At 40.7% G+C, this 24151-nt stretch overlaps 1 protein-coding gene across 1 annotated transcript in view; it reads left to right on the top strand.

Annotated features, from left to right (window-relative positions):
- Window positions 1-1100: 1100 nt before the first annotated feature.
- The window catches only part of camk1da (calcium/calmodulin-dependent protein kinase 1Da), a 48872-nt gene continuing 25821 nt past the window's right edge, over window positions 1101-24151 (top strand). The window contains exon 1 of the mRNA XM_067490122.1: window positions 1101-1445. Within this exon, the coding sequence (XP_067346223.1) occupies window positions 1348-1445 (98 nt within the window). The 5' untranslated portion in view covers window positions 1101-1347. The remainder of the gene's footprint in view (window positions 1446-24151) is intronic.

The raw sequence follows: 24151 nt of genomic DNA, 5'->3' as shown, positions 1-24151 counted from the left end.
CCTTGGCTGCTGCTGAGGAAGAGCTGCAGTAGTTTGCAGCCAGAATACTCATGAGCAGATGAAGCTGCAACACATTGTTGCCCCCCCCCCCCCCTCTCGAGTATAACACACACATAAGGTACCAAGCTTCATGTCAGGACTGGTGTGTGACTGTGTATGTGTCGTGGAACCAGCCTTGGCTGACCTCAGACCCTGCAGCTGTCGGAATCCGAGGGATCAGTTCTCCTCTACAAACTGAAACAATATAATCCAGGTGTTATGCGAGACGGGTAAACCCAGGTGATGATGCCACTGCAGCCACGGTCATTGCTGATCCCCGGGCGCATGTCCTGAGCCCCGTAGACGCCTTTGGACCCCAGCCTGTGATGGATGAATTATGGTTGCTGAGAGAATGTTGGTGCATTCCGAATGTACTGCTGACACGTCCTTTCTCTGTCCGACAAGATTAATGAGCAGCATCCCCACCAGCTTTCTCTATGGCAATGCAAACAAACACTGTCACATAAAGCTCGGTGTTAGTGTAATTATACAGTAAATGCACTATGGAAAGACAGTTTTATAGCAGACGCAATAAATTATAAAATATACAAATCTGAAAAAAGGGGATCCCCCCAACCCCCCCCCCCCCAGAAAACCCCGCCAACAGCGCAGGAATTAACGTTGTTTAAACAAATGCAGGTGGCAGCATGAGTCTGTCAAGTTAGACGCACGAAACCAGCGTAAAGCGGAAAATTGGCGCGCTTACTTCAAAATATAAACTCTGGATAATTGCATTGTTTCAGTAAAATGTTTTACTGTGTGGCTAAAATATAGGACGTTACATTTTTAGGGCTCTGTGTATGACGATGGTGGTGACGATAATATTGATTTTACATATGTATTGCTACATGTGCTTATGGTAGTTTTCATGCTCAATTATGTAAATGAAAGACTTTATTGTGAAAGCCCTTACAGGAAGTGTTGTTATCTTCGCGGTTCAATGACAAGTGCTGTCCAGATGGCCAGAGAGGGGGGGGAGAGAGCGAGAGAGAGAGAGAGAGAGAGAGAGAGAGAGAGAGAGAGAGAGAGAGAGGGAGGGTGGGGGGGGGGAAGAGAAACAGGGACACGGTAACCTGCAGGAGAACTCACATGGTCCTGCAGCAGCGGAGCTCACAACATCGGGACTCCCCAGACCTGTTACACTCAGCCCGGCTTCAGCCTGTCGTAAAAAAAAAATAAAAAAAAGACGACAATAGTCCTCTGCTTTCCTTTTCAGTATTTTCTTTATTTCTTGTTTTTTTTATTTTGTTTAATCTTTCGCATCCCTCAGCCCAGTGTGGGTCGGACTTGGACCGGCAAAGCAGCGCCATGGCTCGGGAGAACGGAGACACCAGCAGAGTGGAGACGTGGAAAAAACAAGTCGACGACATCAAGAAGATCTTCGATTTTAAAGAAGTCCTCGGCACGTGAGTACACACTAACTTCACAATACAAAATCCACACGTGGAAAGCGCCGCATGTAGATTAAATATTAGTTCACAGTGACCTTAATGTACTTGTTAGGCAGACATACATGTGCCACAGTGGTAGTACTGCTGTAGTACTGCTGTAGTACTGCTCTGACTGTGTTTTTCATTTTTCACTCTGTAGCATCCCTGTAACCCCCCTACTGTAAAAGCTTTGTTGGGTGTTTGTAGCTACTCAACAGGGGTGGTGGGGTTGGGGTGGGGGGGGGGATCACATCACCAGCTAATCTTTCTGCTCCGCTGGCATCACTGTCAAAATAGGTTGTTTGTATAACGTTGTGTATGATATTTCTGTACAATTTCCACATGGCCGTGTTGTGCTCAGGCAAATCCAAGTCCACAGTGACTTAACACTAATGTTGTCCCATAAATGAATGATGTCTTTCAAACATTATATTCCTGGATTTGAATGGCACGATGTTGAAAATTCCCTCTTTTTTTTTTTTTTTTTACAAAATGTTTTGCATCTTTCAACTCTAACCCCTCACAGGTGTCCAGTCGGGCCCCTTTTTAAACAGACATCCAGAAATTCTTCTACAAATCACAACCAAGGGCCTGATAAGAAAGTCATCACCCAGCCTGTATTTTTTTGAAAGTTTTCACATAAAAAAAAAAACAATGACTGTGTTCATTGCTGCCTTCAGACGCTCGTGGCCTCAAAGTTTTCTCTGATAGGACTGATAGGATGCTGTGACACAGACACTAGGACATTACCGACAAACAGCTGCAGTTTTCCGATCGCCCATGTCTCCTCTCTTGCTCTAACAGACTGAGCCTTTCCTCAGCTGTTCTTTCTAAAACACTCAATATTTCTATGGATCTGTCCCCTCCCCTCCCTATTTATCTCTCTTACTCTTTTCTCCCTCCACCTCGAGCCATCTGTTCCATCATCCATCCATTTTATAAAATGTTACCTCTCCTGTATAAAATCCCTCTAATACTACAGCTTTATTTATCTTCTGCCCCCTTTTCTTTCTTTTTCATCCTTTTATCCCACCTACCCAGCCGTCATTCCCTTGTTTTTATTTCTTTATTTATTTTTCTCAGCTTTTCCCCTTATGTTTAAATGAAACTAGTCATTTTTTCTGTTTAAATTATTCTCTTGTAGTTCATTTAGTTTCACCTTCAAATTAGCAACAGGGTTTTACCAAGATGCTGGGGATTAAACCAGGTTTATTAATAAAAGCACCACTAAAGTCAAAACTCTTTTTAAACATTCATGACTTTTTAAGCTGTCTTCTTATTTTCTTTTAACTATTTTTTATGTATCGTTTCTAATGTGTTCTTTAACTTTAGTTTTTCTTCAGCATCTTTCTTCTTCTTTCTTTCTGTCATGCACTTTTAGTTTCAGTCAAGTTTTCATGCTTTGCTCCACTTTTATAGAATTGAATACACAATATTGTCAATGCATTGCCAGTTCTTTTGGGCAGTGTTTCAGCTCTCCCACAAACTTTCCACAGAAATTGCTTTTTCTCGTATTACAATTGAAATAACCCTGCAGAGGAACTTGAAAAACTTTGGCACCATTTCCTTATACATGCTTTGCGTAACAAACTACATAAAAACTTGTGGCAGTCTTTTATATTTTTTGATTAGACCTTTTTACATCCCTTCATTTTTAATGGCCTGTAATGTCAGCTCTCTGACAGTTGAACCATGTGGGACACACATGCCATCACTATGACACAACTATTTGCTGGCAGGTACACAGAACTGACTGAGGGAAGCTTATTAATCTGCGCTGAAGACATAATTTGATGCTCAGTGACAACTGCTCTTTGTGGCCACATGCAGTTAGAGGTGACATTCACACAGAAACAAACATACACACATAGACACACAGACACACATTTACAGTTAAAACCTCCCGCACATCAAAATGATTTGGTTTTCAATTATTTGTACTCATTCATAAATATAAAGTGATCTTTTCAGCCCTCTTTACAAGTACCTGCACACTACATTATCATAACAGGGGAGTGTGGCTCTGGCTTTTACCAATCCAATATTTAAGCAGACTTTAAGGTTAGTAGCAGCCAGGAACACAGTCTCGAGCAGCTTTAACAGCACTTAGAATTCCCACTGCAGTTTCTTCGGAAATTGCATTGTCTAGTCATTTACATTGAAATCCATCACAACATATTGTGCTCAGGTGTTACAGCTGACTCAATATGTGAATAATGTACATATTCTGATCAAGTCCTCTATTTTTTTCTCTATAAGCTGAGCTACCCCACAATTCTTCTAAGATTGTAGCAACGGAAATACCTCTGCCTGGGTATCTTTGCTGTATTAACATAACATATGTGTAATATTTAATGTGTATATTTAATTGTGCTGAACTCTTTAAACTGAACTAAAAGCTGTCGTCTCTTCAACTATTGTTTTTTTTTTGTCCAAATTAGAAAATACAAAATAACTTCACTTAGCATACAAACTCCAGTAGGTTTCCTGTGGATATTAATATGCTGCGTACACTATGACTAATTTGTGGTAGCTTTGTAGAGACCCTAATAGTATTTAGTTTGATCTCTTCTGGCATGACTAATATTCCTACATTGTTCTTGTGTTTTTTTCGGGGGGGGCCTGGTGGTTCAGTGATAGACCATTGTTTTGGGATGCAGAAGGCTGTGGGTTTAAATCCCACCCCACCAAGTGTGGCCCCACCCAGGTCCAAAGCCTGGATAAAAATGGGGGGGGTTTGCGGCGGGAAGGGCGTCCGACATAAAAACACATGCCAAGTCAACGTGCAGAACACGTTCCGCTGTGGTGACCCCCGAAGGGACAAGCCAAAAGCCGCTGATCTTTTTGTTCTTGTGTTATTTCTGTAGTCTGTTTTAATGTATGTGGTGTTTATATGACGTAGGCAATGACTTAGGTTGACTGTAGCGCTTAAATGTCAGCTTGTGGTGATATAATGCTTTATCTCTTTTTGGCACACTCTATAATATTCCTGGGGGGGATTTTCTTGGTAATGACAGCATGGCTTTAACAGACTGCAGGAATTGAAGTCTCTCAGCAGCAGCAACAGTATGACTGTTAAATTCACAATCTTCGTCTAGTTGGAAACAGGCTCTTAGATGTGGACCGGATGTAAAACAAACACAGGCACAGGCTTTGGATGCAGACTGGTACAGAACTCAATGATCCGAGTCGGCCTGGTTGTGGCCACGCATTAACCAAAGCTGCTGACAGATCTTTGAACTTGACGCATCAGCAGAAAAAGTAGAATGTCTGCAACGGTATTGTGTGTGTGTAGTAAGGAGGGCTGGTTTGCGTTGAAGGACACAAGGAAAGGTAGGAATGGCTGTGGTGTATGACTACAAATAAATTAGAGTTTTGATCGAACCCCAAAAATGGGGTGATCAGCCATTTTGAAACTGTCAACAATGGCAGTAAAACTAACCAGGATACAGAGTTCACTGTTAATCTTCACCTGTAGCTGTGTTGTGTACAGAAAAAACTGCAGCTTCAGACTGTTGTGACTCCTACTGTAGTGTTTGATTTTTTCTGCCTCAATGCTTCCGAGCTGCAGCTGTACTAACAGGATGTGATGCCACAGATCTCACACTGACCCATCATCTTTTCTCCCCTTACACCGGGTAATCCACCTCACCACTGGCCAGGCTTTAGTGCACGTGAGTGCATTTAAAAATCTCTTGTCCTGAAATATCCTTCCTCAGTGTGTGACATACCATTTTATGTCCTCCAATGTGGATTAATCTCACCATAGCTCATTCTGTTAGATGTGCCTGTGTGTGTAGACATACTATATACAGTACATAAGGCTCCCATTGGTGTCTTATTACCACCCCTGGTGTGTATGATATGTGCGTCCCTGTTGGTAACTACTCAATAATTCAATACTAACAATAGTGTGTGTGCCTTGTGTGCCTCTTGTGTGTGTGTGAGAGAGAGAAAGAGAAAGAGACAACTTCTCAGGTAGCTCGCCACTTTCAGCAGAAGAGATCACAGTAAAAACCAGTGAAAGATTCTATACTAACCATGTTTGTCTGTGTTGTTAGCGTTCATCTGTCCTCATGAGCAAATGTCGTCGTGCAACTTAGTGGATGCTAAACTTTACTTTGGCTCCATGCTGCGGACTTTGCATTTAGGTTAGAGATCAGGGACTCAGTGGAGTGTCCTCCCAAGTCAGCCTATAGGAAGACAACGTGTGCTTGAGGGCCTGTATGTGAGTGAGATAGAAACAGAGTAAAGTGGTGGCAACAATGGTGGTGCATTGTGGAAACGTCATCGTGCCATCTAGGGCATGCTGCCCTTAATTGATGCTCTACTTCCCTGCTACTGGCACTGTTCTCTCCACTGTGTTTCTGGGACTACAGGGCCCCCCCTACACACACACACACTTTTCTTTATGTCTCTCCTCCTCCCTTCTTTATATTATACAGTACAGCACTGTGTCCCTGTGCTACAAGCATGCAAGTAACAAGCGTTCGTGTTTTGACTTTGTTGTGAACAGTCCATTGTTGTAGTGCCAGGAAACACGATGAGCTTTGAAGTTTCTTTTCTTTTATCCTCATATTAATAGTATCTTAAAAATAGAACAAAAGATGATTATTTGCTTTGTGAAAAAAAAAAAAAACAGCCTCATCTGTGGACTGCTTGCCCACATTTTTAAAAAGGAAATATGTGAGTGTCGTTCTGTTCGATGCACATGCAAAGTAAAATGTGAACAAACAGTTTTTTTTCCTCTTCAGCACGGCGAGCTGTCACCGGTTTGCCGTCTTTCTCATTGTTGCTTGTTGTGGTTGCTGATGACCCTAGTCGTTGGTGGTGGTATTGGTGATGTCATCAGTCACGTTGGTTGTGATTGCTCATGTAGCTGTGATTATCTGTTATTTGTTCCTGTGATGATGCGAATATAGATCGACAGTCACATCCTTGCTTATGTGCTTACTTTTGTACTTTTTGACAGCAACCAGATTAAAATAGGATTTTGAGGACATCATAAGTTACTGTGATGTTTGCAAACATTATATACTTGTTAGAGATAGATGTTTTTTAGTGGTTAATAAACAAGTATATGTTATGGTTGATATGGATGTTGTTTGCGATTAAAAGGAAAACAGATTGATTTTTTTACACTAGTCCATTTTTTGACAAAATGAACTTATCTGAGTGGATTTGTTTTCTAGAACTTTCAGCTGTACTCCATCCTCACAATCAGTTGAAGTTTGCTCAGTTGCCATGAGCTCTGTTGGTAACAGGGAATAACATCTCCATGACAACTGAGCAAACTCCATCCACTGATGAACACTGCAAGGTGATTTGAAACTCTGGAGATAAAAGTGAGTAAGTTTGTGTAAATGATAACATTGATTATGTTGTAGTTTTTAAAAGACTGTGGAAACTGTGGGTAGAAATGTGAGACACTAACTAAATCACTCATTAGAAAACACTGCACACATCTACAACAAATTCTGTGATTCAAAAACACTTGCATCAGCCAGCTGTCAGGACTTTGTGAAATCTAGTGTGTGTGTGTGTGTGTGTGTGTGTGTGTGTGTGTGTGTGTGTGTGTGTGCGTGTGTGTGAGTAAAAGGGGAGAGGTACTATCCACTTCTCTGCACAGATTGACATGTGTGTCCAGATCTCAGAGTATTTATGTTCATATACTTTAGTCCATTATCGGATCAGTGCTCTATTTTAAGCCTCTCAGCGACCACATCCAGCTTATAATGGTCCCGAGCTGAAAGCCTGTGACACACATGACTCTGTCCGACAGCTGTGTGCACGCGGGTGTGTCGCTGTTCATGTATTTAAACAGAGCCACATGTTCACAAAGGTATATAGGGAAAGTTTATGTAAAGAAATTATTTTTTAGGGTTAAGTTTTTGAGGTTTCAAAAACACATTTAATCGTCAAAATTGTGACATTTGAAAGAAGTTTCTTGTGATCTTTTAATTAATTTTGTTGTATTAGTATTTACATCATGGTGTACTGATGTGCATAAGAACACGGATATTTCTGAAAGCTTGGCATTAAACATCAAGAACACTTCACACTTGCAATTTCTGTCTGGGGCATCTTGCCCTGATGTCCCACTGTGATATTTCGCTGGCTATCTTTGTCAGTTGTGGAAGCAAGAAAATATGCAGTTTCCTTTTGAGGTATTAAACAATTCTTTCAAGAAATACAGTTGAACAAGATGTTAGTTCACATATGGCTAAAGAAGATATTTTCCATCCTCTCCTCTGCATGATCTGCACGCAGAGATGTTGTACACGAAAGTTGCAGGGGCATAAAATGAAAGCAGGTGTCATGGGACAGCTGAATAATGGGCACTCAGTGGTTATTGGTTTGTTTTCTCTTGTATGGTGGATTTGATTTCAGTCATGTTGCCCAGTCCTGAAAGGTTCGGACAACAGCATCTGCTGTTCGAGAGGACGACTGGGGTTACAAACTGCGGCACGAATGCTTGTTATTAGTCTGGCAGTTCGTGGGGGACCATATTTATGTGATCAAGGACGACAGGGTGCTGTGGGTCAGTAGTCTTGGCGACATGAGCAGGGCTGCAAGCTGTTTTCCTGTAAACTATTGGCCTTTTCAAAACATCATTAGAGGAACAACAGAGGACACTGTGTGCACATTTGTGCCTAAATAAATTTATTACAGCTCAGCTCTTGTGCGTTGTGTGTCAGTTACCAAATATTTTTCCTTGTACGGGTTCAATTTGTTCCTATATGTTTTAGAAGCCTTTTAGTTTTCACTTTTAGTATTTTCTTTTATCACGATGACTCTAATCATTCTCGTTTCCATTTGCAGCAGGCAGTTGTGTTTTAGTAAAAAAAAAAAAAAGTTCTGGAAAGCACCAAACCACACATATAAAGTTACTGTGTAGCTAGTGGAGATTTTTTTTCCTAGTAAAACATAAGTATGATGATATAGACCTAGTTACTGGGGAAGTGTGTATAAAAAAATCTATCTGAGCTTATGTAGACAGAAAGAATATTGATGAAAATTGTGAACCATCCATATCAAGAAAAACAATTGAGCATGTGAATGTGAGGCCTTACTGTATGTTGCTGAGACAAAGCAAATCGTTTTCCTGGATAAACCAAGATGAAATATCTCACAGCAGTGGTGGTGGTTGCCCTTAGGGAAAAGCTTCTGGACTACAATTTGTGTTGGAATTACATTTCTTATAGCTTTACCTCAAGTGTCTGAACAACTTTATCTACCTTAAAAACATGGCAAACTGAATTTAGCTTAAGTGTCACACTATACAAAACCTCTGGGTTTCCAGTTGATGCTTAATTCACTTTCGGATTTGCGGCATTTTATTTCATTTCATCATATCAAAAACACATGAAATTTGAACAAGCAGTAGAAATTCAAGGTTTTGCGAACCTTACAGAGCGAAAAGGAAGATTTATTTATATAAAAGTATGTAATTATGGTTGTGAAACCGACTGAATGTCGGAAAGTAGATTAGCATATTTCACTTGAGGCTCTGCTGCTTTTGACAGAGCCAGTGCAAACTGCAGCAAAATCACAGAGCAGAGGAGGACGACGACGATGAAGAAGGAGAGATAACGGAGCAGGAATGAGGAACTGTAATGAAAATAAGTGAAAGGAAGAGAAACCCATGCAACCCTACAGGGGGTAGCCGCAGGGGCTCATACCATGTCCTGTTCCACCACTAACGAAGATATTTGCTAGAAGTGATTTTTTTTTAAATCAGCCTCACTTTCCTTCCACCATCTGCTGTCATTATGAACTTGAAAGGTTTTGCTTTCAAAGAACAGCACACATTTCCTTTTCTTTGCTGTAAAACATTTCAGAGTTGGGTGGCTGTGTCTCAGTTGCCAAGGCAGTTGTCCATGTACCACAGGCTCAGTGGTTTGACTCTTGGTCTCTCCTGGCTACATATTGTATTGTCCTTTCAGCAAGACACTGAATCCTAAAGTTGCTTGTGGTGGGTCAGTTGAGCACCTCAGCTGCCATTACTCATTGGTGTGTGTGTGTGTGTGTGTGTGTGTGTGTGTGTGTTTGTGTGTGTGTGTGTATCATTTAGCTGATAGATCCTTACAATCTTCATCATAATAATTTGGATCAGTAGTTAAATAGTTATTAGCTGCAGCAGCATTAAACCCTCACTAACCTAATATACAGAACAGTAGGATTTGATCTATTTAGAATTAAGAATGAATTATAATGCGAACTGTCTTAGTCTTTGTTTGCCTAACTTTTCCTCCCTGCTCTGCTTATGAAAAGATTTCTCCACCACAGGAGCACACACAGACCTGAGCACATCTTTCTTTCCAGTAATTGTTTGTTGTGAGGCCAGAGACCAAGAACTTTGGACCTCTGTCAATCTTTAAGACAGATTGAGAGAACCCAGCTGTAATTCCAACAGTTTAATCTGATGATTGTAGGGGGTCACCTGGTAGATGAGATTCCAACCGTTGGCCTGCTGAATGTGAACAGGCATGTAAGTACATGTTTGGGTGTATTTATGTGACAGCGCTTTGTAAGATGCAGCTGAAACCTCAGTGTCTTCTGTTGGCTCAGGGTGCTTAACACGTAGATGAAGTAAATAGGACTTGTACTGTACTCAAATACCAGAATTTCTTGTCTGACATGATGTGGACAGGCTCATACAAAATAGATTTCCTCCAGTATCAAACTAATAAAAATCTAATTTACATTTCATTCAATTTAGCTCAAGGTTATGTCTTAACATCTCGTTTAGTAGCCACACAGGTACTAATTAATTGCAATTTCATGTAATCAGGGCCCCACCTGATTTACATTGGTAAAAAGAATACTGTCAATATTCCAACAATGCTGCCAATATTCATCTTTCAAGTCTTAAAGTTTGATTCATTTATGTTGACTTCCTGCAGTGTCTTTCTCAATGTGTATCAGAGGCCACTTTTTTCATGCTTGATACAAAAAACAAGTTAGCTAAATCTTTCTGGAGTATATGTAACAGGGCCCACTGTCATGGAGAAGAGTGTTCGGTCAACGCCTAAGTGTAAGTAGTTAGTTGTGAGCCCATTTATTGTTGTTTAACTGTTCACTTTATTACAGCGTTGCTTGATATTTTATTTAGTTTGGATGTAACTCAACAGCAGCTGTATCCACACTGCACGTTTGAGTACTGCCGTCAGATTTTTTTTAAAACTGAGGTGAATATCAGAAAGTGAATGAAGGAAGGAGGAAACAGAAGAAAAAGACAAACAATGCAGCAGAAACATGGACTGCATTTCTATGCAGATGCAATTTACAAAATCACCTTAATCATTGTTGTTTCAATAAGCTATTTAATCATCAGTGTTTTTTTTTTTTGTCCTTTCGGCTTATCCCGTGAGTTCAGGGTCACCACAGCGGATCATTGTCCGCATGTTGATTTGGCACAGTTTTTACGCAGGATGCCCTTCCTGACGCAACCCTCCCCAATTTCTACCGGGCTTGGACCGGCACTGCACAGCTGGGGAGGGAAATATTTAATCATCTGGGGGGATGGGGGTGGGGATATTTAATCATCTGTGTTTTAATCCCATCAACTTATACAGTATATCAAAGGGAAAAAATATGACAATATCTGTTTTACAAAATGAACCAACCCTAACTCTTAGTTCATAATGTTGGCAAAATGCCATAAACTGATTATCTAACGTCTGGATTAATTTATGGTTCTGCACTGAATCTGTGTCATAGGTCTCACACACGTACTGTATAGCATCCTATGCTGTAGCGTAATGTGCACAAATATACTGTAAATGCTCACAACTAAGGATAATTTGCTGGTTCTTATTTGGTTTCCCTTAAAATGTATTTTAAATTAAAAATCAAGGAGGTCTGGATTGTTCGTCTTTTCTCTTTTCCCTCTGTCTTCATGAACTCAGAAAAAATGTATTCAAATTGTAACAGGTTCAGAAAAAATAAAAATGGGTTTGAATCACCCAGCATTTGCTTAATAGCATTCAGGGGGCTTTTGTATAATAATTGTAGTGTAACAACATGTACCCAGACCACATTTGGCGAATTGATGTGAGAACAGCCAGTTGTTGCCCATCAGATTGTGAACGATCGCAGCCGGCAAAGAAGGCAGCTCCATTGCTGTCCAGCACGGACTGTCTTTTGGACAGAGTGCACAAACAGACACATGCACACAGTAACAGAAAATGTCAGAGAGTCATGCATACATGCAACATATATTATTTATTTCATACACACGATGACGAACACACACCTATGCACATAATGACACTGTAAAATGAAACAGTTTCTGCGCTGGTAAGCATTACACTTCACTTCAAGAGTGACACACATATGCACACACTCATCTGCACCTTGGAGGCTTTTCTGTATTATAGCAGACCTACTTTTAGTAAGTCCCCCTACTGGACTTAGATCAGTGTGTGTGTGTGTGTGTGTGTGTGTGGCTGTTTATCTGGCTCAGCTTGGCCCAGTTAAACTTAAGTTAAGAACACACACATATTTATCTATGTTTAACAATTGTTGCCCCAATCTCTTTTGGCATTTCTTGTCCTGTGCCAGTCAACCGCTCAGGCATGACATCTCCAGCGGAATCTCAAGAACTCATATCGGGTTTGGAACATATATTTAGTCTGATCACATAACAAAAATGTGTCACTTAAGCTGGTGACACCGTCAAAGACTGTTTCCACCAACTATCACAGATTTCCAGTTTCTGACAGTTTGGGGAGTGGCACACAGCTGAAGTCTGAGTAAACTGGGGGTAACACAGTTAACAACTGGAGGTTTGTTATGATAGACACACACCTAAAATCCTGTGTGAACGGGAAATTCTTGCGCCTTGTGCCAAAACAAATATGAGCACAACTGGGAACTTTGACTTTTTAACTTAACAATTTGTGCAAAAGATGAAAAAAAGCATGAAAATCAAGGATGTAAAGGCAACGACAACAGGGACTATAGGGTCTATGGAAGGAAATGAAGGGTAAATAACATTATAAAACAACAGCACATTCAGGTACAGCTGCTACTGTAGCTCTGCCCTAATTGTGACGGCATCTGTTGCCGATACCAGTCGTGAATATTGAATGTGTTTGAAAAAATGTTTGTGAGAGCAACTGGCAGAGACTGAGCCCCACGACTAAAGACTTGTGAGTTTTTTGAGCATCAGGACTTGTTTTCAACGTAGAGGTGTAATCTGGAAAAAATTGATCATTTGGCAATACCCAGCTGTGTGTGTGTGCTGATGTGTGTTTGAGAAGATGTCGCATGCATCATTGGTTTATCCAGAGAAGTAGTGTCTAGCTTTTCCAGTCAAACGTCATCCTGAGAGCCTCTACTGGGTTTAGATTTATGGGCACGCAGCTTTTGCCCCCGTGTCTGTGTCGGAGTCAAAAACACACACCCACAAAAGGATGTTTGGACAAACGTTTGTTTGGTTTGTACAAAAAAAAATGCTCATGGCAAAGCTAATCAAATAACTGGTTAGATATTGTCTCTTGTCTTGGATTATGTCATTAGCTCCTGCTTTTGTCACGTCAGTGTGAGACATCCAGGGACCGTACAGAGATATCACCCACCCACTCTTAGGCCTCCCGATAAAAGAAGTAATAATCGGCACAAAAAGCATTGAAGTAGCCACATTTTCTTGTGGATGTGATCAGTAAATTTTGATGAAACTGTGATGAAACATTGTTTAAGCTTCTCTCTGACTCAGCTTCCATTTTTCAGCGCCTGACATCATTTGTTAGATCATGTCGTCAAGTTCAACACCACTTTCAAACGTCAGGCGTGTCGCTGAAGCTCCTGCTCACAGTGACTCAGTGGGTACCTGTCACGCTCACACTAACCTCAAAGCCAGCTGCACCCGGAGCAACCTTCTGCTCCTGTTTAACTACCTCCCTTGTTATGTTTGGGTCTGTTTAACTTGCGCTTTTGTGACGTTGGCTCTGAATAAACTAATTTGTAATGTAATGAACAGAGCCAAGATAAAGCCCACTGAATAACTGTTATGTCCGGTAACACCTGTTCTCTTGTGTGTGGCTGTGTCTGGCGTTACAGTAGTCTACATGGCTGGGTTTGAACTTGTGACAGAGATACAGCAAACGCGCTGGAAAAAAAATGAACGCATAGTTTCATCATAAGAATAAACAAGTACGAGCATGTGTGTGTGTGTGTGTGTGTGTGTGTGTGTGTGTGTGTGTGTGTGTGGAAACTGTGGCCAATACCTGGCTACCAAAAATCACCTTTATATATGCAGCTTAGGCTTGTTTATATGACATAGCCAATACAATAGAGGCACCTTTATCACAAATGTCTTGAGCAAACACACAGGTTTAAAATGTTTCCATGTTTAACAACCAGACTCCACGTTGTTAGGATGAACACAATGGAAACCCGGTCTTTGTAGCTACATTTCCGTGTGACCCAGCAGAGTGGTGGTGCTGTTGTTTTGCTCAATTTGTGGCTTTTAGAATTACATAGTATTAAAAAATAATACTGGCTGAATTGTTAAAAACCAGCACTAGTCATGAACGAGCTAAATTACAGCTGCTCCACTTGCACGTGTGACTACTCCTCTCACAACTAACTTAATTAAAGAATCTTCCTTCTCAACTACTGAGATTCTGTGTCCATTTTTTGGACCTATAAATGGACACAGGCGGGAATAATGCAATAAACTGGTCCATTTGTATCACAAAACGAGCTTAACTGACTGCATACATGAATTTAAATGTTTTAAATCCCTCATCAGCTGAATCCACTTGGTCAGAAAGAGCTGGATTTCGACTTGATATTGTCCACATATATTCCACTACAAGTCACCTTGTCTCCTTTAAATAAGGTTTTTACTGATGATGGGGATTTCGCTTAAACTTTTACTGCTTTTCACCTTCCTGCTGCACAAAGATGATGTGTTAACCAATATGGACTAGATGTTTGAAAAGTTCAGTTTGTCCAGAAAACATAAATGATAAAATAATGCATAACTGCTTAAAGTAGCTAGTAATAGTATTACTAAACTGATGAGGTAATGAAAAGTAATATATAGAATAAAGCATTGCTTTGGTAATTTGCAGACTTCTCACAAAATGGCACAAAAATTAAAAAGGCTGTTCGTTTTACCCATGGCAGGACTTAAACTTCACATTCTTTCCTGGTTTCAAAACACACCCGGTTACATGGAGCTCACCTGATTGCCGGTAAACGATCACAATTTTCAGAGGCAAAGAAAATATGAAAACAAAACTACAGCAGAAGTGCTATGCCCCAATTTTTTTTGCACAATAATTTTTCATATTTAGTAACAATAATGGCTTTTTCCTATCACTTTAAGGCTTCATCCTACTCGTGCTACTGGAATGGAGTAAAAAGTTTTTGTCACATGATTGTCTTAAAAACTCATTTACTCATTTATTACTCCATGCGGGCTCTTACAACTTGTTCTAGATTTATAAAAATGCACAAATTTGGACTGACAGCTATACAAAAACACGTGCACAGATTACAATGGACACACACACACACACACACCTGCACGCAGTCTCTGCCTTTCTCCCCTGACATTGGATCATACAAAATACATGCCCTTCCGTGCACAGGCTGAAGCTGTTTCCATGGTGATTAATGCAAACAGAAGGGACGTCTTCTTGCAGCCCAGTAGTGGTCAGGGCTGTTGCCATGGCAAATATATACCTTAGTGGCTGCATGTGTGTGTGCCTGCATATGTGTCTCCATGTCTGTGTGATGTGCACGTGCCAAGCAGACGGTATCATTTTTCTTTGTTTCCTATGCAATCACTCCCCCTGTTCTACTATATTACGCACACACACACACACACACACACATCTTATGCCACTCCCTACTTTCTCTTGTTAAAGGAAGATAATCTAACATTTAACAGTAAATGCGCATTGCATGGTAACTGATACCTTATACATCACCTTTGAAGCAACATCATGTAACTTTTGAGCATCAAGGCATTAAATACTGGTGCATTTTATAGATTTGTGTAAGGTAACCTTTCCAATGGGCTGGTTCTGGGGTCAGCTAGAAGAGCTAGTCTCCATCTCCACAGTGCTACCAGAGTGTCACACATCAAGTCTCAGTGTTTTCACTTTGGGAGAAGTTAGGGGGCATATCTCTACTAAAATACATTTGAAAAACGTTAAAATGCATGTGCTATGGTTTAACTATGGAGATACTATTTGCCCCAGATGAACTTTTGTGTTATTTTGGCTGTGTGTGTTTTGGGTCACGATCTTGCTGCATCAAAGTGACAAAGGGTTTCTGTAGATTTCTGAGTTCATTTTGCTGCTGCCGCCACCATGTGTTACATCATCAATGAAGAATAATGAGCCTGTCCTAGAAGAAGCCATGCAAACCCAAGCCATTACATCACCTCCACCGTCTACAGCACAAATAAAGGAATCACTGGCATCACTGTTTCAGTACTTTTGGAGGGGAGTGTAGGTCTAATAAAACTATATAAGATGTAGTACAAGGAATTCCCCCATGTAAAAAAAAATAAAATAAAATGGTCTTAAACCACTGGGTTTCCACAATTAAACCAAGTGGTTTAATTAGGCATCAGGTGTACAGATAGGTATCTAGCATTTTGTTGTCAAATGTATGGTGTCCCATGAATTTCGTTCAAATCATATTGTGCATCTCAGTTTCACACACGAGACACTGCATGACTTTGACAGAAATCCCATTTATAAATTCATCCACTTTGATTGTTTATAACTGCATGGTGGCCCAAGGTAATCTTGCTCTTCACGCGCTGGTTCATATTTCTCTGTTAATGTTTAACTTTGTCCTGCAGACCCCTGTATGCATGTCCCATCTGTTCTAGTATTGCCGGTGGAGTGGAGCCCATTCTTCACACCCATATGGACAGTGAGTTGGATTGCACTGTTTGGGCTTTTAGATCACATTGACTTGTCAGTGTTGTTGACTTTTTGTCTCAATTGCATAGAAGACTGTTAAAGCATTTTCTTTCAGTGCTCTCTCTCATCTTCATCTTCTACTGTCAGAGCTACAGTGAGAATACAGACTATAATTGGCACTTAATTGCTGCCGTGGCAACAGTGCTATTTAAGCCTACAGACTCTACAACAAAGGCGTGTAGTGCATGCGGTCACACACTCAAAAGAGGAATGGAGGGAGCACAAGGAAGGAGGCTTTTACCTCCCTTTCTCCTAATTTAAATGTTTGCTTTTGACATGGAGACATGGAGTTAGGATAGAGAGGTTTTGCTGAAAACTTGTGTGTGTGTGTGTGTGTGTGTGTGTGTGTGTGTGTGTGTGTGTGTGTGTGTGTGTGTGTGTGTGTGAGAGAGAGAGCGAGAGAGAAACAGCAGTGTTTATATTTCACCTGTTTTTCTGGTCCGTTGCAGCAGCCGTAATAAAATCCTAGCCCATCATGCCTTCCCTTCTGTTGCTATAGTGATTCACATCAGCAATTTTCCACTAGTGTCTTGGGACCCTGCAGTGGTCATTTTGGAGAGGTTATGAGATAATGACATTTTTGTAATCTCTAAAGGTAAAGTTACATCTGTGGTTGCTGAAAGTGAATCTGTTTACAGTAAGGAAACATGGAAAACTGGCCAGTTGAGTTACAGATCTTACAGTATATCAGGACCTTTTTTCATTTGTATTCGTTATGTCCTGTACCCTACTTACTGCTGTCCATAAATGCTTCAAATGGCCCCCACAAAAGAAGAATTATTTACAGGAGCTGCCATTCAACTTAGCTTTATTAGGCCAGAGAAACAGCAGAATAAATCTACATGTATTTATACTTTGTATTTGTCAAAGTAATTGCTATCTAGTTCCTCATTACATGACTTTGGGGGTTCACAAACAAAAGTGGTCTAAACAAGAAGGTGTGAAAACACCCTGAGATACATACATTTTTCAGTTCTAGTCCTCTACAAGGAATTACTCTAAATGCAGGGGCTTATGGATGAAGGACGACAGATTATTAAAACTGTTCATTGTTAAACTTGTTAGTCAGGTTGGGCCTAAACAAACCCAGTAAAACTAACACAACAAAGTCAACTCTCTCTCGCTCTCTGTCAAACACGAGTTGTGATCACACCCTCTGCTCATGCCCTCCTCCTCCTCTTCCTCCTGGTTCCGACTGTGGCACCCAACAGTGTTGAGGTCACGTGTTGGATTCCCAGTGCACTAAAAATGCTCTGCCTTCTGGGTGGTGGAATCTGTCTCAGATGAAATTGTTCTGAAGCTAGAGTGTGCCGGGTTTGTTCCCTCATACATTTAATCTCTCCTGCCTTTTTTTTTTTTTTTTTTTTGTCAGTGTCATTTTGTCCTCCAAATCAGAAGCAAACAAATCCTCTAGTCTTTTCTCCTTTCCTCCTGTCTTCTATCTGCTCGGGTTTTTTACTGGCATCTTCTTCTGATTTACAGTAAAGCCTTTTAACTATGTGTGCGTGTTTCTCAGCAACTGAAATATTTTCTGATTGACATCCAGACATGGCACACGATTCAACAGATTACTTTGTATTCAAAGCACATGATAATATTGGTGCCAATTTTGAAATGTGAGTCTGTACGTGATCTGCTCAGTGATGACGTTCGCTTGTTGCTTTATAATTGTCCTTGTCCATGCTGTGTCATTATCAGACATTCTGCCACGTGGATGTGTGTGTACTTGAGTCCATTCAGATCTAACTGCTTCTGCTTTGATTAAACTGCTAAATATTGATCGTCAGGAGCAGAGCTACAGAGCTGACACCAGCCCATTTTTCATCCGGCAAATTTTTTTCTCTCCTTGATTTCGTTCCGATAAACAGTGCTAGTTATTACGAGTTACATTTGTTACATACACGGAGATTAATTTCTGAAGATAAAGGCCCTTTACAATGATACGAGCAGAAAAGAAAAGATTAGTGCGGTGTTAAGAAGCAGATCAAATTACCTTCTGAAATGGAGGCTGGAGCAATGTTCTCCAAACACTGAATAACGGGGAGTTAACAATGAGATGCAGATTAGATTGTGCAGAGAGGTTTGTGTTTATTCCTGATCTTGTGAGAGATGTGTTAACACTAAATAAATGAATGCAATATCACACGATTACATCCACTTTGTAGCTCTAGTTTAAATCAATTCATTTGTACCTGACCAGTGTCTTTAGACAAAAGCTTGAGCTGCTAGATGATCATTTTGAAAAAAATGCTTATCAACAATATATGATGGAAGTCTTTGGAAGAGTAAAAAGTTGAAATGAAAACGATTAAATTTGCCACTATGTACACGTGATTGTACACTGCAATGTGTTGTTATCACATGGAATTGACTAATTGACAGATTTCAGATTTAAGCAGATTTTTTTTGCTAAAACCATATATCCTGCAGCCCTGATAACAAATATATTCTTATATAGCTACAAACTGCAAAAGTGTATTGAGACAAAAATTCAAAATTGCATTAAAATGTTAAATAAAATAACTGATTTAATGGATTGTGGTTGATAAAGCGACTTAACTTCTCTGAAGCATGTAGCTGTCACTGAAGAAGCGCTTGTAAGTTCCCACAGTAGAACAGCTGAAGTACAGGAAGCCATCTGTCTCAAACTAGAGTGACCTTCTCTCAGCAGATGAGGTGGTCTGCACTCTCACGTATCAGCCAAATTTAACACTAACAACAATAATAATCTTGATAATTTCAGTCATTCACACTTTAACTCATGTGACTAGCATGTGACGCACATATGGTAAGTGGGACGACAACCCACAGGTGGATTTACCAAACCATAATGTGTAATCAACTTAGTGACTGCACAGAGTTGAAAAGCTTGGAACTGCTGAATCAGACAGTTAGAATCCTATTTGGTAAGTTGTGAAATAACTTAAAGCAGGTTGCCACTTAACAGTACAGGAGTTTAGCCATTATTTCCACCTGCTCTATGGAGCAAAGAGAGCATCTCAGAGAAGAGCTGGCCTTTCTAGATCCTGTTGTTCTTGATTCACATTTGAAATCTATTTATTTGTTTTTGTCCTTTCGGCTTATCCTGTGAGTTCAGGGTCACCACAGTGGATCATCTGTCCCTTTCTGATGGCTTGGGACTGGCATTACATGGCTAGGGGTGGGCTGTTGGGGGTTCAGTGTCTTGCCCAGGGAGACTTTGATATGTGTTTGGGAAGAACAGGATGCGAACCTCCGACCGAACCTCTGACCCTATGGTAGGTAGACGGCCGCTCTACCAAGTGAGCCACTGCCGCCCTGTTTCAGCCCTGAAACAAGTACATGGGGGACATTTTAAGCATGGTTCGGGTCTGTTGGTCCACCAGCTGTCCACAATTTGTCACATGTAGTTGGTGTTAAACTTGATTATTCAGAGTCTTTGTAAACATGTTCCCAGCTCCTCCCCCTTTGTCTTGCTGTTTTACTCTATGGCGTCTTAGCTACTTTTGCGTATTATCAGTGTATTATTGAGTATGGTTACGCTTAGAAAAATGAGCTTTGGTCTTAGACACACAAGAGCTCACACCAACAATTGAGTTTGACCTCTGCTGTGTAAGATTACTGCCAGGTGATATTTTACTTTCAGTAAAACAGAATATTCTGATGACCCCACAACTTCTAAGCATGAATGTAATTTCAGCTTAGCACTGAGAAATATTGAGTCTCATCACTCTTTATGTTAAAAGTGTCAATGTCACCTTGTCAGCCAATTCCATTCTCTCAGCATCTATCTCTGTCTAGCACAGTGTTTGTGTGTCTGTGCGTGTGTGTGCGTGCGTGTGTGTGTGTGTGAGAGAGAGAGAGAGAGAGAGAGTATATACTTGATTGAGAAACATGCACAGTCCTGCACCATGGCTGCCAATACATTTCCTGCTCAACCCACTGATGGAGGCAGTGGAGCTCAACTGACACAATTACACAGGTTGATACAGGAGGAAATGCAATCATTGTTGCCGCGGGTAACAGCAAGCGGAGTCTGCCAGCTTGTCAACCCCAACACACATGCACACAGTGTGAATTCAGATGCCAGATGTTACAAAAGTTCCCTAACTCCAATCAAATGCACCCCACAGGGCCTTAAGTGTGCATGCGTGTTGCAAGCAAATTACTTTAGGGTTGACAAAATGTGAAGTGGATTGCGCTGTGTTCCTGTCATGGTGATAGAAGTGGAGTGTGTGTGTGTGTGCACTTGCGTGTTTGTGAACCTGTATGTAGCCAATTAATTATTATTTTATTACATTTTTTGCTCGTAGACAGCTTATTTGGCTTCTTCTCAACCCCTTCAGATCCTTTTCTACATGTCAATAAAGTTCATTTCTCTTTCAGTGTATCTGGAATCTTGTTGATGGTCACAGTATTATTCCTCGGTTTTGGCTCTAAAAGCAGGATTGATTTCAGTCAGTGCAGCAGTTTATAAGGGGCCCCTCCAGAAGTGTGTCTAATCAAAGGAAAAAAATAATGCAAGAGAAATGACCCAAGTCTCCTTTCAGCCACTTCAGCATTTTATTCTGATAGATTTAAGATTAAAAGCATTGTCATAGACGTTTGGTCGGTTTCACCTGTTGAGTTCTTCGTATCGGCCTTGTTCCTTGTATATGTGATTAAGCTCAGCGTGTATGATTATGCCCCTTGTTAAACTGGCTGTTTAATGGCTCAGTAAACACAAAACACAACCCAAAAGCAAGTCTCAAAGAAAAAACAGGTCCAAAGGACAGTTCAAGTTCACAAGCAGGCAAGAAAACATGGAGGACAAACTTAAAGAAATGGGTGAGGCAGGAGAGTCCAGAAGGCAGGCAGACGGTCTAACAGACTGAATCAGGCAGTCAGACTCATGGAGCTGGAAATTTACAGCAGGTGCTCAATAGACAATCTGGCAACTGGTGAGGGGAAAATGGAGGGTGTAAATATTACAGGAGCTAATAGGAATCCGGGATCAGGTGAGTGAGTGGGCGAGGCGGTTCAGGTGATGAAAGTGACTGCAACATCATGGTTATGGCATGCTGACGTGCTAGAAGTCCCACAGATAGCTTTTCTGGGAAATGACATAAATTTCTGAAAAACACAACTCTGGGATTCGGAATAATCTAATTATTTTGATAGTTTTTTTTTGTCACCAAATGATTTTACACCCCAAATCCTAGCTTTGCTAGCAGCTACGAAGCACCTTTGTTGGAAAGAAAGATACCTATAGTATGCAGGACAAATATTTAGAGTTTATAAAATCCCTGTGTGTCTTTTTTTTTTAGTGGATGCTCAGTCAGTCATGTATGTACCAGTCTCTCTCTCTTTCTATTACTCTCTCTCCGAGGGTAATGAATGGAAAGCTCCAAGCGTGTATGTGTGCACATGTGAGTGAAGCAAGCAACAATACAAACAGCACGACCCACTTGTTATGTCTAACTTTGACGTCATCAAAGCCCATAGCAGCCATTTTCAGTGCAAGCAGATGTCTGTTGTGTGTCTTTGTGTGTGTGTGTGTGAGAGAGAGAGAGAGAGAAGTGAAGTGATCTGGTTGCTGGACTGTCCACTTTGCTCAGCAGGGGTAGTCGGCCGTATGGTCACTTGTCACTGTAAAAGATGTGTGGCATGTTAGGTGACAGGCATTGACGGGACGACAGAGCGAAAACGAAGGAATGGAAGTGAAGGTGAGAAGAAGACGAGACTCTCGCTGAGAGGAGTGAGAAAAACACTACAAGCAAGCGCTGCAGGGACGCAACAACCTGCTGTTGTCTGTGTACCAATGTGATCGTACGGAGATGTTTGTCAGACCAGCCTCGTGGCAGATGGGCAGCGTGTCCAATGTGCTCCGCTCTAAAAGGCTTGAGGGGCTTTCCGCACGGCCGCACACACATATTGATACAATAGAGGGCTCATTCACAACAGAATCTTTCCCTTTGAATTAGAAAACTTAAAAAAAAAAAAACTGTATCCAAAAATACACACGCAGGAAACATTGAATGAATGACAACCCCAGCAAAGAGAACGAGGTTTGCAGTTTGTTTAGTTGTGCGGTGAACTAAACGAAAGGCAACCTGAGGTAAAACTCATTTTCCAAGCAGACGAATGTAACATGGAGAAGTGGAAATGAATTATTCTGTGGGTTCTTGAAACCTTTCAATAAGCCATGACAGATATTACGATGTTTAATCAACACAACTGGGTTAGTACAGTAATGTTGAAATATAAATGAATAGTCCATTCTTTCTTTCTTTCTTACACACACCGGTGTGTATATTCCTTCTCGTGAAAGTGACAGCTTTAGGCAGCTTTTTTTCTTTATTGTAATGATTGTTATGATCTTTATCAAACAAGCTATCATGTGCTTCATAAAAGGCAACATAATAACTTACGAGTGTCCAGTCAGGCTAGTAGCCCTATGAGGCTCTTTGCTGAGTTTCTTCTGATTTGATAATGGCACTAGATGACATGTTAAATAATTACATTTATTCAAGTTGATCCCAAGAGCTGGTACAGGTAATGGAAACACTACTGACTGAGTGGCGAAGTGCTTAAAGAGCTTAAATTGAAAGCTAATGTTGCTTGGGGTGCGGCGTGATGAGCATCTGTCACACACCAATGGCAGGTTCACACACGTTTGTCCATTCAAACACTGGATATTGGTGTATATTGGTCACACCTGTTTGCAGCACAGTGGTGAAGTGGTAAACTACCTATGGTTAACCAGCTAAACTATCTACAGGCTCACGTGGGTACAAAGGTTAGAAAGGGTGCTAGCAGCCAGGCCACAAAGCAACTTAAAGGAGCCTTCCTGTGGTCTTAGATTTGATATTGCTGCGCATTTAGCAGATCTTAGAATGTTATACATCTGGATTTGTGTCAGCTGAATATGGCCTGTTGCATATGGATAACTGGAAAATAGGAAGGGTGAAAAAGTGAGAGAAGAGATATTAATAAAGACATGTTTACTCTAATGCAGCACTGGTTAAGCTGGAGGCAAATTGACAGGAGTCAATGCTTAGTTCAGGCAGATTAACTCACAATAGCCTCATCTTCATTCATCACCCTGCTTGTCTTCATGCACACACACAAACAAACACACACACACACACAGGGAATGAAAGGCTTAGCTGAATTAAAACCTCCAGTTATTTTGCTTGATATTGGTGTTATGATTGTTATTGAGCCTCCTCAGTTTATATGTGCGAAACAGCAAATCGAAATTATTTTCCACTATAGCAGTCAATCTGATCAAACGAATTATCGCTGTAATTTTACCCTTGGTAGATCCAAACACATTACCAATGCATAGTCAATTTCTGCCTGATACAGATGTTCAGTAGATGGAACCTCAAAAGGCAAAATGCCGGAAGACATTCAGTTTTTATTACATCGATGTTGTCTTCCCTTTTTTCAGTCTGGCAGCCATCTGCTTGGCAAAGTGAGGTTTGCTGCATTTTATTTTACTGTAGTCCAGGTCTATTGCAGTAATATTGTATTGTGAGTTTTTTTTTTGGTATGATTACTTCCATAATCAGCTGGCTACTCAATCTGTGGAAGTTTTCTCAATCGTTTTTTTTTTGGAGTAAAACTGTGGTTAGAGAGTTCTGACTGTCTAACAGTCTAAGCTTACTGAATGAAATGTCTTGACTAAACACATTTAACAATTTATCACAATATAAAGACAGTGTTGCCAGCTGTAACACGCTTAAACAACATATTTGTCAG

Source organism: Channa argus, chromosome 21 (genome assembly GCF_033026475.1).
Source record: "Channa argus isolate prfri chromosome 21, Channa argus male v1.0, whole genome shotgun sequence".
Lineage (NCBI taxonomy): Eukaryota > Metazoa > Chordata > Actinopteri > Anabantiformes > Channidae > Channa > Channa argus.
This window is presented reverse-complemented; position numbering and strand designations above follow the sequence as displayed.